Source organism: Electrophorus electricus, chromosome 1 (genome assembly GCF_041902795.1).
Source record: "Electrophorus electricus isolate QZ-2024a chromosome 1, ASM4190279v1, whole genome shotgun sequence".
NCBI classification, from domain to species: Eukaryota; Metazoa; Chordata; class Actinopteri; order Gymnotiformes; family Gymnotidae; genus Electrophorus; species Electrophorus electricus.
The window spans coordinates 44,939,138-44,954,463 of NC_137497.1; the positions used below are offsets into that span (position 1 = coordinate 44,939,138).

General features: G+C 46.7%; 1 protein-coding gene and 1 long non-coding RNA gene across 14 annotated transcripts in view; one reads left to right on the forward strand and one right to left on the reverse strand.

The window, feature by feature from the left end:
* Nucleotides 1–12,470, reverse strand: part of relch (RAB11 binding and LisH domain, coiled-coil and HEAT repeat containing) — a 30,058-nt gene extending 17,588 nt beyond the window's left edge. For 8 of the 13 annotated variants that reach the window (XR_014125607.1, XM_081721855.1, XM_081721852.1 and 5 more), the window contains exons 1-11: nucleotides 12,074–12,470; nucleotides 11,585–11,635; nucleotides 8,291–8,380; nucleotides 4,530–4,601; nucleotides 4,227–4,282; nucleotides 3,999–4,112; nucleotides 3,664–3,855; nucleotides 3,305–3,396; nucleotides 2,657–2,950; nucleotides 1,538–1,613; nucleotides 1,016–1,111 (exon numbers count right to left, since the gene is read on the reverse strand). Coding sequence is in view for 12 of the 13 variants with exons in the window: in XM_081721855.1 (XP_081577981.1) it covers nucleotides 1,016–1,111; nucleotides 1,538–1,613; nucleotides 2,657–2,950; nucleotides 3,305–3,396; nucleotides 3,664–3,855; nucleotides 3,999–4,112; nucleotides 4,227–4,282; nucleotides 4,530–4,601; nucleotides 8,291–8,380; nucleotides 11,585–11,635; nucleotides 12,074–12,470 (1,530 nt within the window). In the remaining variant the exon portion in view is untranslated. The remainder of the gene's footprint in view (nucleotides 1–1,015; nucleotides 1,112–1,537; nucleotides 1,614–2,656; nucleotides 2,951–3,304; nucleotides 3,397–3,663; nucleotides 3,856–3,998; nucleotides 4,113–4,226; nucleotides 4,283–4,529; nucleotides 4,602–8,290; nucleotides 8,381–11,584; nucleotides 11,636–12,073) is intronic. The other 5 variants (XM_035526688.2, XM_035526686.2, XM_081721880.1 and 2 more) reach the window with 3 other exon arrangements.
* Nucleotides 12,471–12,494: 24 nt separating this feature from the next.
* On the forward strand, nucleotides 12,495–13,518 carry LOC118241490 (uncharacterized). Its single transcript, XR_004776126.2, has 2 exons — nucleotides 12,495–12,635; nucleotides 12,734–13,518. It is a non-coding gene; the product is annotated as an uncharacterized LOC118241490 (long non-coding RNA).
* The last annotated feature ends 1,808 nt before the right edge of the window (nucleotides 13,519–15,326 follow it).

The following is a 15,326-nucleotide window of genomic DNA, read 5'->3' on the forward strand; positions in this document are numbered from 1 at the left end:
GCACTGTTCTGAATATTGAGAAGTGGGGTGAGACGTGGGGAAAGTTAACAGTCCAGGTTAACAGACAAAACTCAAAGTCCACTGTGGGTCTGCTGTCTGGGCAGGAATGAGGAAACGTGTCTGCGTCCACTCCCACACATTTGTCTTCACTCAGCTCTGTGCTGGAAAACGTCCAACATGTCCAGGCCGGCATAACAGAACACGGCTATGCAAATAAGAACGGCCTGGGGCGGAGCCAACACGGAACACTGCACCTACAGGGCACGGGCTTAACAGGTGTGTGACGGCGTCTTTGTAATCTGTGTGCATCTCTGCACTCGTCTGTGTTCACACGGCTCTGTAAGAGTTGTGCTTTTTAACTAAATTAACCGTTTCCAAGGCGCAGAGATGGGAAAAGGCACCAACACCCCAACCAACACCCAACTTACAACATTAACTCAGAGACATTTTTAATCTCATTTTTTAGCATTAATTGTGCCTCAAACAACTGTATGACACACTCAGCACATGCGTGAGGAGACAATGCATCAGATAAGGCAACACGTACTAAAAACACGAACACCAGCTGGAACTAAAAAACTTTTTTTTTTTTTTTAAAGGTGTAACAGATTATAGTCACCACAACCCACACACAACCTACACACAACCCACTTTAAGTGTTTTAAGTGAAGGGAGAGGTACAAGGGCCATCAACTGACACACATTGTATTTTTCAGCCAATGAAAACCATTGAAACTAAAAATATCTCAGACACACACACACACACACACACACACACACACACACAGAGGCAGGAGGCCAGGTGTGTTCCAGTCACCTGACACAGGTGCACAGTCATTTTCTACAGCAGCAGAGATTACACACCACAACACGAGAGCAAATGAGACGAAAAACAGAGAACTTGAGGATGAGGAGGGTGAGGAGGAAGAGCATGGGTAGAAAACATGCCACAGTCCAGCCAGTGCTGAACAGAGAATAGTGCAGGTGCCCAGAGTCAGGGGTCAGGGGTGGTTACCTCGCGCTTGGCCAGCAGGACGTTTGGTACGATGTGAGGCAGACAGCGACCCAACATCAACATCACACTCTCCTCACTGTCAGCAATACACGACACCTGAGGAAGCACACAAACACACACGCATGCACGTAAACACACATGCACACAGAGCTGCAACTGCAGTGCATCTGGGCATTTGCAGACAACACACACCTCATTTCTTAAAAACTTGGTTTGAAGCGGTGTGCAAGTTCGGGATCTATACGCAAGTTTCAAGAATGATGCAAATATCACACACTTGTAGTCCAACCTCCCTTTCTGATCACTCTAGAATGAGAGGGTCAGACACCGCACACCAGTGTCAGAGGTCATAAAGTCACTCCTCATTAACATCGTGAGGGCTTATTTACGGAGGTCACCATTTTCATGGAGAATGTTCAGTATCAGTGGAGCCAGCTGGTGTCTGAGTTTGGGACAGATTCTACTCCTGTGTGTGTGTGTGTGTGTGTGTGTGTGTGTGTGTGTGTAACCCAACCTGCTCACCTCTGAACCGAGACGGCTGTCCGCGGACGTGTGACAGAAGGACAGCAGTGCTTGGTGGAAGGCCGGGGACAGCTTCCTGTAAAGTCAAATAAGACACAGTCTCAGGCTGAGAGGAGACATCAGACTCCAGCTACACCAACCGCTCAACAGCAACAACAACGTGAACTTGAGTGGCCGTGAGTGCGTGCAGGCGCACGCGCGAGGGGCCGTGAGTGCGTGCAGGCGCGCGCGAGGGACCGTGAGTGCGTGCAGGCGCACGCGTCAGGGGCCGTGAGTGCGTGCAAGCGTGCGCATAAAGGGGCGGGTGTGCGTGTGTGTGAAGGGGCGGGTGTGCGTGCATGCAGTTGTGCATGTGAGGGGGCATACGTGCAGGGGGCGTGCGTGCGTGCAGTTATGCACGTGAGGGGGTGTGGGTGCGTGCAGTTGTGCACGTGAGGGGGTGTGGGTGCGTGCAGTTGTGCACGTGAGGGGGCGTGCGTGCGTGCAGTTATGCACATGAGGGGGCGTGCGTGCATGCAGTTGTGCACGTGAGGGGGCGTGCATGCGTGCAGTTGTGCACGTGAGGGGGCATGTGCAGCTCTGAGGCTTCTGGGGTGTATTCTTGAGAGAATACACACACTGATGACATGAAGAATACGCTGCATCTGTCACTCAAGGCCTGTGAGCGTGTTTGAATATGACTGTGACTCAGTGCAGTGCTGCCACCAACTGGTGCACAAGAAAAACCCCAAAATGAGGAACCATTTTCTGTGGCCTTACAGTACAGTCACTGCTACTTGTAGTAGCCTTCTAGTAATGAGGGGATCCAAGTTAATACCTGAAATCTGATTCAAAAGTCTTTGTATCCTGCCTAAATGTCACAACTTATAACCTTGCTCTAAAATAAATAAAATAAACTTTTTGGCAAGAAAGGGAAACAGCTTTAACACGTCCAGTGGCAAATGACAGATCAATTAAAGACATCCAGATCCATCAGGTTTTACTACTAAATATGATGGCATTAAAAATAAAATAAAATACAATACAATAAAATTAAAATGACATCTCACAGCAGCAAATCAGAAGTGACCTCAGCAGATCATGTGAGTTGTAGAGGAATGTGCGTCCCTGTGAGGTCACCTGTTAGGCTGGTCAAACCGCACCGCCCCCCTGCCGTGCTGGCTGGGGCTTTTAAACATGTTGAGGCACTGGGTGGAGTTTTCCGAGTCCAACCCTGCGGCAGGTGGTGCAGCAGGTGGCAATCTAGCGGTCTGGGTGGTGTCGGAGCCTGTATCCACCTCCGTCGGCCGGCGAATGTCCAGGTACTGGCCGTTATCCACAGGACTCTCACACGGGAGACCCGGATCTGACGACCGGCACCCCGCAGGGGTTACCACAGAAACGGACACACTCCTCTGCATCCCCTCAATCTTACTGCAAAGTGTATGCACAAAGACGCACAAACACACAAACACACGCACGCACGCACGCATGAACACTCACACCTTCCTGACAAGGTGTCCATGGTTGTCCTACATAATACACTGTGCTTCTTAACATACAGCGATGCATGAATGGGTCTGGGGGTGGGGGCATGTCACAAGAACCATCAAGACACAAGACCTATCTGACTGTCATGTTCATTAATGCCCCCACACACACACCTAGAGAGTCCTATCTAGAGACCCACACCTGTCCGGGAGACAAAATTCCCGAGCAGGACGACAGCCGGGGCTCATGGGAAGTGTAGTGAAGTAAAGGGTCGGACGGTACCATTCCCCTGCTCACCTCTGGAGCTGCGTTATCTGTTCAGCCAGACTCTGTTTCTCACTGTTCAGAAGACTGATCTGGTATTCCAGTTCCTGTATGATCTCCTGCTCCTGAGAGACAGAGAGCAAGAGAGAGAGGAGTCATTTGACAACCAAGCTGATAATGCTGATACAGTGCTAATCAAACATTGCTCATATCTAAGAATGAGATTTTCCTGCCAAAGAACTGGAGCCTGACTGACAGAGTGTTTAGTATTTAGCATGTTCTCTTCATCATATTCTGCTCGGTTTGCTTCAGTACTTGAGTTTCCAGTTCTAAAACTAAACTCTGGAAAGCCAAACATCACTCAACAACTTATTTAGACATGCAAATGGTACCTGGATGGTCTCTATCCTTTGCACAGGCTCCTGGGTAATAAAGTCCTTGGTCAGGTCGCTAGTGTCCATGCCCACAGCCACGTCTGCCATCTCCCGGGGGGACAGCTGGCTGCTGCCACAGTTGCGGTAGAGCTGCAGGAGATCTGGAGGCTTTGGGGTGTTCAGACCCACGTCATCCCACAGTTCAAAATCCTGCAACACACACAGACAGACACACAGCAATGAGACAGTGATGAAACAGAGAGGAGACAGTGATGGGTTAGCGAAGAGACAGTGATGAGGCATATGGTCTGAATTCAACATGGGTGACATCAGAAATGTGACTGAAGAATTACCTGATCATCGTTTTCATCAGAGAAAGTGATGGACGATAGTTTGTATTCATTTTTTAACAAATATTCATTCACTAAAAAATTTAAGGCTCTTTTCTCCAAAGGGCGGATGGGCTCCTGGAAACACACAGATGTCAACAACATCAGTTCAGACGAGGGATCAAAGCAAATGGCAGAAAAGCTCAAATGTAGCACACCGATCCCATCAACATCCAAAAAGAAGACGCCAACCTGAATTTCAGGACTGGATTTGTAGTTTTTACGCTCTTGGGAAGGGATTTCACATTCTGAGAGAGAGAGAGAGAGAGAGAGAGAGAGAGAGAGAGAGAGAGAGAGAGAGAGAGAGAGAGAGAGAGAGAGAGAGAGAGAGAGAGAGAGAGAGAGAGAGAGAGAGAGAGAGAGAGAGAGAGAGAGAGAGAGAGAGAGAGAGAGAGGTTGGACCCACATTAGTGTGTATGCACCTCCAGACAGAGCCCTCGAGGCAAAGGGGGCGTGTAGCTTTAAGGGCTAAAGCGTGTTTGTAAAGTACGCCACCTGTAGCCTGAGTCAGGTTGGTGCGTAGAGCCTGAATGGTCTCCTTGGCTTTCCGTAGTTCAAATTCCAGAACTGGACCGAGGGGAGTGGGTCAACACACACACGCACGCGCGCACACACACGCGCACACACACATGCGCACACACACACACAGGCATCCAAACGAGAGAAGGGCCCAAACAAAAACAGAAAAAATAAATAAAACAAAAACAAAGAACAAAGAATGGACATGAGAAATCAAAGTTGAAGAAAACAAACCAACAGGTTTTGTAAGACGGGTGGAACAGAAGAGAAGGCGGCACATGCGTTCTGGCGCTGATGAACACACGCAGCAGAGACTGCTGGGAAGGCAAGCACATGTGCACCAGGCCCCAACGGAGCTGCTGTCTGACCCAGGATTTCACACTCCGACGATGGAAACCACCTCTTACAATACTGGTGAGAATTCATCACTTTTTTATTTATTATAGAATAAAAGCATTTTATTATTAATATTACAAAGATTTACTAATAGGTCTTTCCCTCTAAAAAGTCACATCTAAAATGTACACTCCTAATCCAAATTCTCTTGTAATAATCATCAATATTATCCCATTAACTAATAGCCAATTATCAGGAGTAGTGAACTGTGTGAATTTGGTGACATTATTCAGACTGTTGGGACAGGTGAGATTGGTCTGCAGGACAGCGTGGCAGGACGGCTCATCCCCTATCGCTAGGAGAGACACTGAGGAGCCTGTGAGTGGCCAGGCCACCCAGATCTGCAGACTCCGCCCACAGCCAGCATGGCAGAGCCGTAGAGCAGGTGCAGCTCCTGCAAACCAGTCCAGGAGGAGACACATGACAAAAGACTACATGGGCAGGGCTGCATTGCACAGCTGGATTTGAAAGGTGGAGGTCAGAGGTGGCGAGGGAGAGAGAAAAAAAAAAAAGAGTGTAGGAGATAGAGAGAGTGTGGCTATATAACTCTATAGATGTATATATAAATATTTTAATGTTCATCTTAACTATTGCCATTAATATTAGAAATAGTTACTTGCATTAACATTAGTTCTTAATGTCATTAAATCCATTTGAGTTTTGAATTATGCAAAAACTTCCTCAAAAAAGAAAAAGATCGAGAGAGAGAGAGAGAGAGAGAGAGAGAGAGAGAGAGAGAAACATGACCACGACCTCTAAGAGTTTTCCTCTCTCTCTGTGGATCAGGAGGGTCCGGGATGGAGGCTTAACGAATAGCAGAACGTAAAGTTTAAAAGCAGAAGCCGTGGGAGAGGAGACGTGATTCTGGATGGTACATGGTTCAGCCCAGGAGGAGGAGGAGGAGGAGGAGGAGGAGGAGGAGGAGGAGGAAAGAGAGGAGAGCTTTGGCAGGGAGCTATCAGAAAGCCAGAAAAGCCCAGGTCAGACAGCCCGGGCGTGTGCGCTCAGTTAGTGGCTGAATCGGGATACTTCTCTGCTGCAAGGTTCTCAAAGTCTACTTACTCTGCAGAAGTTACGTTTAATAAACATTTGAGAGTCAAATTAATAGTCTTAGTATATTTCCCTGAGAATCACATAATGTATTAAAAAACTGGCACCTAAAGTCACTTCATGACACATTTTGTTAGCGAATGGTAATCACTTGCACCATGAGTTGCACCATGCAAGAACTAGACTACGTCTGGAAAACGTCTTGGGATTTTACCTGGGCTCAGACACAAAGTTGCGCCTTAGTTCTATTAAACTCAAGCAGGCAGAGTTCTTCGGAACAGGCTGAACAGGCTGCGTGTTGGTGCACGTGTGTGTTACACCGCCTACCTCTGACCAAAGTGAGAAAATGAGCTTGTACTAAACACACATGATTGGTACGGTCAACGGTCCTCTGAGCAGTGTTGAGCTCCCATTTAACACACACACAGCCTCTTTTAGCCGAGTAACAAAAACATGCTAAAATATTCAGCTCAGATCAGTCCCAGTGTCATGGGACAGGTGTTGATTTTCCAGGAGTCCAAACACACGTCTCGGTTCCAGTAAGCTCCTGTGTGCCTTAGTGGTGAACCCTGGCGTTGTTAATTAAGTTAATTTAGTCAAGAAAGGACACAGCATGCCAGCTTTAACCAAACATGAAGACTGAGGAAACTCAGAGAGGGGTCATTTAAAATGGCATTAAAACGTTAGCTGTTCTAAAAAAAATAAACAGCAGCAACTCTTCTGGTAGGAAAAATTAACTGCAACTTGAGTGACTAATGCAATCACTTCCACCATAACTGTAGTGAAGGGGTTAGCTGACTTTTTAACCAAGGATTAACCAATTAAGGGGTTAATTGACCCTTTAACCAAGGATTAACCAATTAAGGGGTTAATTGACCCTTTAACCAAGGATTAACCAATTAAGGGGTTAATTTGCCCTTTAACCAAGGACAAACTAATTAAGGGGTTAATTGACCCTTAACCAAGGATTAACTAATTAAGGGGTTAATTGACCCTTAACCCAGGGCTGGGCAGTACTGTAAAAGAAAAAAAGGGCATCTTTATTCAAACTCATCTACAATTCTCAGTTACAATTTTCTTACATAATCTACTTGGAAAATGACTCATTCAAACTAAGTATTTTTTTTAAATGGACTTTAGATGTGCACAATCTATAGGAAACAAGGCGTGAAAAAAATTATTTTAAATATCCTCAGAACTGTGCAAGAATAGAAGTAACAAACATTCCAGCGATATTCATTCAGGAACAGTACTCTCAGTCATCTTTCCTGATGTGAACGGGACATCTTCATATAATATTTTTTGCTTGTTGTATCCTGCGTGCTTTATTAAGACATTTTTAGTTGCAAGTGACTTTCGAAATACCTTCACATTAATTTACTGAACATATGAATGTCAGTTCCATACTGGTAACAGTTGCCCTCTTCAGATGCATGGCTCCCATGTGGATTGGATTTGATTCGTTTTGTTTCCGTCTCCGCCCTCGTCTCGTGTCTTCTACGTCTCCGCCCTCGTCTCGTGTCTTCTACGTCTCCGCCCTCGTCTCGTGTCTTCTACGTCTCCGCCCTCGTCTCGTGTCTTCTACGTCTCGGCCTCGTCTGTCTGTGTAGTTTTACCTCTCGTCTTCTGTTGTTGGTCACGGTTCTGATCATCTCTACATTTCACTTTATGTCTTCTGGCTACGGGACTCGGTTATCTGACTACGGACTACGGTTCATGAGAATGGATTCGTCACTGCATGTGTCCTGCTTCAAACTCACACACACTCACTCTCACTCAATCCTCACACACTCGAGATCAAGTTCCTAGTTGCCCAGTTAACAAGTTTCACCCATCAAACTCGCACCAGTGTAGGATTCAGACAGCCGACTCACAGGTTGGAGACAAACTGGTGCAAGATTTTAATTCAAGTATTGCAGCTCCTAGTACAACCCGACTGTGGGTCATCTGCTTCACCCTCCAGTGAACGAGCACACGTTTAACAGATGTCATAAAGCAGAGGGTTGAGGACCTGGAGTTTCTGAAACCAGCATCACAGGTGAGCTCCCAGAGTCATGTTTGACCAAACAAGGGCTGCACACTCATCCTTGGATACATTAACAAGACACAGGACAGTTTCCAAGAGCCAATCATGGAAATTGGCCTCCTGTCTTCTGATGGCCACCGGGAGTCCCATAGTTTATGTCTTGTTACCCCCCATGGTCCTACTGTCCTGTTACCCCCCCTATGTTTTTACTGTCCTATTACACCCTACTGCTCACAGAGCTGCCTCCCTGTAAGATGGTCCTCACCTGCAACCCGCTCGTCCGACTCCCGGTTCCCGTCGTCTGAGTAGCGTGTGAAGTCCAGAGAGTCCAGTGTGCTGATGCTGCCCGTACGATCTGCAAAGAAAAACCAAAACAGAAGCGTGTTTTAAGTGTGTTTTTAAGTGCGTTTGTCCTTCATAACAAACAAAACAAACCCGGTCAATTTGCTAAGGGACCGTTAGTCAACCCAGCCGACCGCTGAGGGACTTTGTAAGGGCTTCTGGACTTTACCTGAACCAGCTCCACCCAACACACACTGAAAACAGATGTCCCTAAACCTGTGAGACTGAACTAATCCAAGCAGCACCACTAAGACCCCCCACTCACACTTGTTACACATTTGACCTCTATCCAATGAGGTCACTTATGACAGTTTTGATGTCAACATTTTTATCTATTAATCCACAACAGTGTCATAAAAACAAGAATATTGCCAACAAGTTAAGACTCCTACAGCATCGGCCACTTCCCCGCACACACCGAGACGCTCAAGCTAAACCAGGACCAAAGGTCATGACCCCTGTGTGTTGACCGGGCTTTGGAAAAGGCAGACACACAGCCAGTACTCTGATTATCAAAGTGGGCAGAGGTTTCTCTCTGCCTGCCTGAGAACTGAGGTGATAAGGCAGAGCTGTTGACTCGCAGTCTGAGTGTCAGCAAGTCTGAGCTCTGAGTGACCTGCAGGACAAGCTCCTCTCTCTCTCTCCTGCCCTCTACTCCCCTAGGTAGGTTCCTGGCAGGAGTTCATAACAGTAATTTCAAGGTGTTATCTTTCGAAAAGGGTGATGACATGAAAACAAAACAAAAAAATCTACATGAAATTAGAAAACGCTGAACAGAATACATATGTAATTCCTGAATACATACACAATTGCTGAATGTATATGTAATTCCTGAATGCAATAAGCTTCATTTCTACTAGTCCTACTTTGCTGCCGATCTAATGCAAAACATTCTGATGGTGTGTGACATTGTAACGAGCCTGTCAGAACTCACTTAAGTTTGCCATGTAGTGTCTTAAGGGACTTGAGGTGTCCCAGTCAGCTGACACGCTTCACACCCACACACACTCCCACACACTGCCCCTGGGGTATTTCAACGGCAGAAAAAGAATGTGAAATATTTTTAAAGTTTTTTTTAAGTTAAAGCTGTGATCACACATCATTTGACACCCCATGACTGATTTTGGCTCCTGACGGTTCTGAACAGCTGTTCTAATGTATCTGTGTGTGTTTGTTTATACACCCACCATACACAATATGCATTAGGGAAACAAGCATAAGCCAAATTTTCTAAAATAAGTTAAACTCTTACAAATGAATTACAAACAACTCTGCTTACTGATTTTTGTACAATAAAATTCAACATTCATCACATGTGCTCTATAAACCAAACTCATGTGCTCTATAAACCAAACTCTGACACCTTAAATAACAAAATAGAACTTTAAACAACTGTCTGAGATCAAACAAGCAAAGACCTCGGTGGCTGTAAGCTGCAGAATAAAAGTCCCTCTTCCTCATAATAGCCAAAAGGTTATAAGCTTTTTAAGACATCTAATAGAAACAGACATGCTGTACAAGAAATGTTGTATAGCAAAAGGCTTTACCAGTCAAAGTCTGGTTGTGTCACAGCCTGATTTGGTCTCTTGACTTAAACCCATTTAACTGTCCATAAAAAGAGAGGCAAACAGCTTAAACCCACACAATGGCAACACCAGGTTTAGCCTCTTGCTACACAGGCATGCCTGAAGAGGCTTAGGAGCCTACAATTTCCAGAATGCCTCCCTTTCCACTCCACGGGTGAACCTCGGCCAAGCATCACCAAAAATCCAGTTTGGTTTCCTTCAGCAGGTTCGGAGCAAATGTGCACCTGCATGCGCACCTCGCAGTGCAGTGTGATGAAGAGGAGGACAGAGGAAGAGCGCTCTCGAGGAGAGAGAAGGACAAAGCACGCTTTGATGACAGCTGCTTGACACAAACGATGCAGTTAGGATGTGCACATCAGGTCCTCTCCTCTCTGAAAACACGGCACCTCTTCAGACTTCAAACGCCTCTTTCCCCTGCTCAAGAGCTTCACGCAAAACAGCAGAACACAAAGGCTGTCTTCCTCCTGCATCCTGCTGTACACGAGACATGTGGCATGAGGCATCTGCTCGGATCGGCAGACTGCTAGCCAACCTTGCTGGACAGCTCTGGTAATCCAATCCTGAGAATCCTGGCCTCCTGCTCATAGACACCACAGATGGCGGCACTCAGAACAGTAGACAGACAGCCACTGTGGATTCCTGGCTGGAAGTTGCCCAGTGGCTAGTGGCCAGTACTGTCTGAAAACCAGCAAGGAGAGGAGGGAGGCAACCAGTGTCAAACGCCTCATTTGCATTGTGACTCCTCCCACAGGGGCAGGGCTGTCACTCAAGCACACAGGAGGTCGGGTGCTGCACCCAGCTGATGAGGTCACACCCTGTGCCTGCTCCAAGTCAAATCAATCAAAGGAAACGATCGTGTCATGGTTTTTACAAAATTACACTGGGCTTTATTTCGCCCAGCTGTAAGGGCTACATTAATACCGACTTATCGGATCGTACGGATTTACTTGCAGGCAATTAGCAAGCGAATATCATCAGTGGATGAAACAGGAAGCATTAAATTACAGTAGTTAAAACTCCTGGCATATGATTACACGGTGCTCAAAGAGCTCCAGAGGGAATGAGCTAATTAGCAGGTTCCAGACACCCCTCACACAGCCAAACACACTCTCCAAGAAACAGGAGCACGGTGTCATTACAACACTCCAGTAACCCCGGCGGACTCGGCGGAGCACAGATCCTCCGAACGGCAGGTGCATGCAGGCTCACAGCTGCACGCCCACCTGTTCATCACTCTGCATGGCCAACATACGACACCGTTTTCCTTTACTGGAAGACACCGACAAAAAGCTGGACATTCTCGTGGGCAGGTGGGAATTCGGAGTATTGATCCACGGGTGAACGGGAGTACTGTGAACACGCGCACGCATACCGGAATATGCTGTGGCTTCACACGTCAACCTCATGCGCACCTTTGACAAAACCACAGCAACAGCGGTAGGAAAAAAAATCAGACGTCACGCTCGAAAGGTAAACAAAGATAAGTGCACGCTAGCAGAAACGGACAGAGATATGGCACTAAAGAAACAGCAAAAGAATGACAGGCAGAGGAAAGGGCTCATGATTAGTGGTTCAAACACCGTGCATGGACGACGTCTGGAGAGAGTTCTTTATTGCACACGGTTACATACCGAATACATGAACATCGTTCTTTCTTCTCTTTTTATCTTGGCCCTGCGCAGCTGAGGGGAGACTCCACAATGACATTCATCCACAAAAGCATAAAACGCACATTTACACACACATTCACACACAAAATGAAACGAAACATAACACATTTCCACATACATTCACACACACTCCAAATAAACGAAGCAGCCTCGAGCTACAACGCGCGCCAGTTGAGTGTGGCTAACGCTACCTGCTAACACGGCTAACTAGCTGCTAATGTGTTCCCAGGGAACGACAGACGAAGCCAACACTGTCGGTTAACCCGCGACCAGTCGGTGCTGGTGTCTGGGGTTAGCGTTAGCTAGCGGGTAATGAGTTAGCCAGGTAACCTAGCGACCAGTCGGTGCTGGTGTCTGTGGGGTTAGCGTTAGCTAGCGTTAGCAGGTTCATGAGTCAGGGAGCTACCCAGCCACCCACTCGTGTAGCTACGCCGCCGCCCCGCCACTCACTCAGCGCTACGGCTCCGGGGTCTTTGCAGGCGGGCGGAGTTCCGCTCTGCCTCTCGAAGTTGCCCGGGTTAGAGAAGTAGTCCCGCAGCCGGGGGAGCTCCCGGCCGGCCTCGAGCAGCTCGGTGTGCAGCTCCAGGGCCGTGAGGATGTACTGATCCCGGAGCAGCTGAGCGGCCACCGCGTCCACCGACACGCGCGTCTCTGTCGGGACCCCGTCCCCGCCGGGGCTCGCGCGGGTGCCGGGGAGCGACAGGGCGCGCGGCTCAGCGTCCGTCTGCGAGGAGAACGGTGCAAGGCTCGCGCCGTGCGGCTCAGCGCTCGGGCTGGGCTCGCGCCTCCGCTCCGCTTCCTCGTCCGAGTCGCTGGTGTTGAACGGGTTGACGCTGCCCGCCGCCATGTTCACACGCCGGGGTAATGTCTGTGCTCCGGGACGAACGGCGGCTCGCGCGGGTCTCTAATAAACGTCCCTTCCGTGCTCGGCTTGGACCGTCCGCGAGAATATCACCCCGCACCCGCCTGTCTGCACCGGACGTGACGTAACGTAACCCTGTATCAGCAAAATGTAGGATTATTCCCTATGTATATACCGCTTACTCCTGGACATGAGTTATTCTTAAATAAATGTAATATTTTTAATGATGATTTATTTCCACGTGGTAGTATAACGGGTCTGCGTGCTCACTGGCAGAGCTTCGACATGGGTTAGACGCACAGGGGGACGTCTCCGGCACCCAAGACAAGCAGCGATCAAGTGGCACTAATCCAGGTTCCTGCAGAGGAGTGCCGAGTTCGTTTGGGTTGATTGTGTTTGTTTTGTTTTCTTTCCATAAGGCATCTGCGTAGAGGTCAAGAGAGTCCTATTGGCGTATTACCACAAGGCGGCAGCAAAACGTGCATAACGAGTAGGCTGTGATATCCCTGCTGTTGGGCTAACTTTACATTTACATTCAATGGCCGCATTTTATTAAGTTTAATTAAAATAATGAGAAGTACTTTATTCATCCCAAGTGAAATATGATGGTTTTATCTGTGGTATTTAAAACTGTAGTTGCTAATTTCTTGTTCCACTTTGACGGATGTTGTATGGACGTTTGAGTGTGGTTTGTGAACTTTGTTCTGTTCCTTCTGCCACGCGTTTTTGATTGAGTTTAAACCAACTGCATATTAGCTTTACTTCCAACATTGCCACAAAATTAGCAATTTTAGGCAAATTAAAATTAAATGCATAAAAGCACAGATTTTTATGTGCAAATTCTGGATTAAAAGATTATATTGTTGTCATAAAACTGTCATCAATAAAATGTTTTAATGAAGTTGGGGTTACTCCAGATACTCACAAAAAAGGACTTTTTTGGCCTGTGGTTTAATGGAAGCATACAGAATAAGAGCATATGTACAAATTTCAATGTTCTTGACAAAGGTGGAAATAAACACAAATAACCCATTCTTTATCTCGAACATTATTAAATGCACCGTTTGCCTCTCGTGTCTGTGGCAGAACTGAGTTGGCTTTGTTTCCTCACATACAGAAATAATCTCAAAATGTAATGAGGTATTTCATACAACTTGGTGTGCACCACAATCCTAATGTCTTTTATATATAAAGAATCAATCTTCTGAACATCAAACAAAAAGGCCATATTTTTGTTTTTCACAAAGAGAACACAGGGGGTTCTGATCTCAGCACACCACCAAAGAAACCAAACATCCCCTCAGAGAACATGGCTGCACTGACAGACTCAGGCAGTTTGTTAGGATCCATAGTTAAACAGACACAAAAAACCTGAATTCAACAACAGATCAATCAGAGACAGGGCAACTCACAAAAGGCATAAATATAAAATACATTTAAAAAGTTAAAGAAAGCTCAGCATGTAGTTGAAAGAACTGACAATACTTTGCAAAGTGGAAGTTAAACCAGGGAGTCTTTACTCAATTATCTTGAGATGTGGGACAGGTGCGTGGTTGCCATGACGGCAGTTAGAACTCTGGTAAGGGTTCCCTCTGGTGGCCCGATAAAGGTGCTTAACTGACAGCATCTTATCCACAAAATTATAAATGAGGCAGGTAGCAAGGGTGAGAGAACAAAGGTATAGATGAGGTAGCAAAGACACTTTTAAAGGTTGAGTTCTTGGGAGGATCAGGATCTGTTAGTTGGACTCCGCGTGGATGGTCAAACATCCAAGTTAACTATGGTCTGGCTCACCCAACAAGTCTCCTGTGAGAGAATTTCTCTTCTCTGAATCTCTTATAAACCGGGTTCTTGGATCAGTGTGACGTGGATAACACGAGTGGAATCAAGACATTTTAAAAAGGCCCTATATAAGTTTACAGTTAGAGTTAAAATCCAATGTTCGTAACCACTTTGTCTCTCAAGCAAGATTCACTGTGGAAACTCTGTCTGTACCTCGGTGAAGAGTACAGAGATCTATTCAAGAAGAGCATGGTAAATTCATACATCTGTTCAGTTATCCATGAGAAATCACAGCCATCATTATTTAACAATTTTGTTTCACGGTTAAAGCTTTACAGGGGAAAATCTCCCACAGTAAACAAATAATTAAGCCGCAACATACAGAAAAACCGTATGTAAGCACTCCCTAAAGGCGCCCTAATTAAATAACAATTTAGGGGGAGGACATCTTAGCGCAGTGTCTCCAAAAACATCTACTACTATCACCATGTTGATAGTAATAAATCCTTTAAAACCCCCTCGTGATTAATGACCCGAATGATTCACAGGTTAATAAATACCCCAAACGACGTCTCCTCTCAGCTTCTCACAGCAGTGCGGTGATTTTGGTGAAGACTTCACTGGATTAAGTGGCGAGCTCAGTCCCCTGACCTTCCAGGTCAGTGGTGCAGCCTGGAGATGCTGCTAGCTCTTCAACCGAGCATGGATAACTCTCCTCACTGAACCGAAACACACAATGCCTACAGCAGAGACAATATACATTCCCATAACAAACACCGTTAGACTTGAAAGGAAAATGGGGAAAAGCTACAGTTTGGTCCTATATACGGCGTATATTAAGTCTCCAACAACCGAAACCTCCGGGCAAAGACGCCTCTCGCGCTCTCGAACATTCCAGCCAAACACCTTCCCAATCTTCCCGGTCTAGTCCCTCCACCTCATCACTGATTGGTCAGCGGCAATGTCGCTCAATCCTAGCAGCCATCTGATTGCTCGCCTTGGTGAGAGACTGGCCGTGCCAACAAGAAAACCGGCGCGAAACTCGAAAAGAGTTCCGGG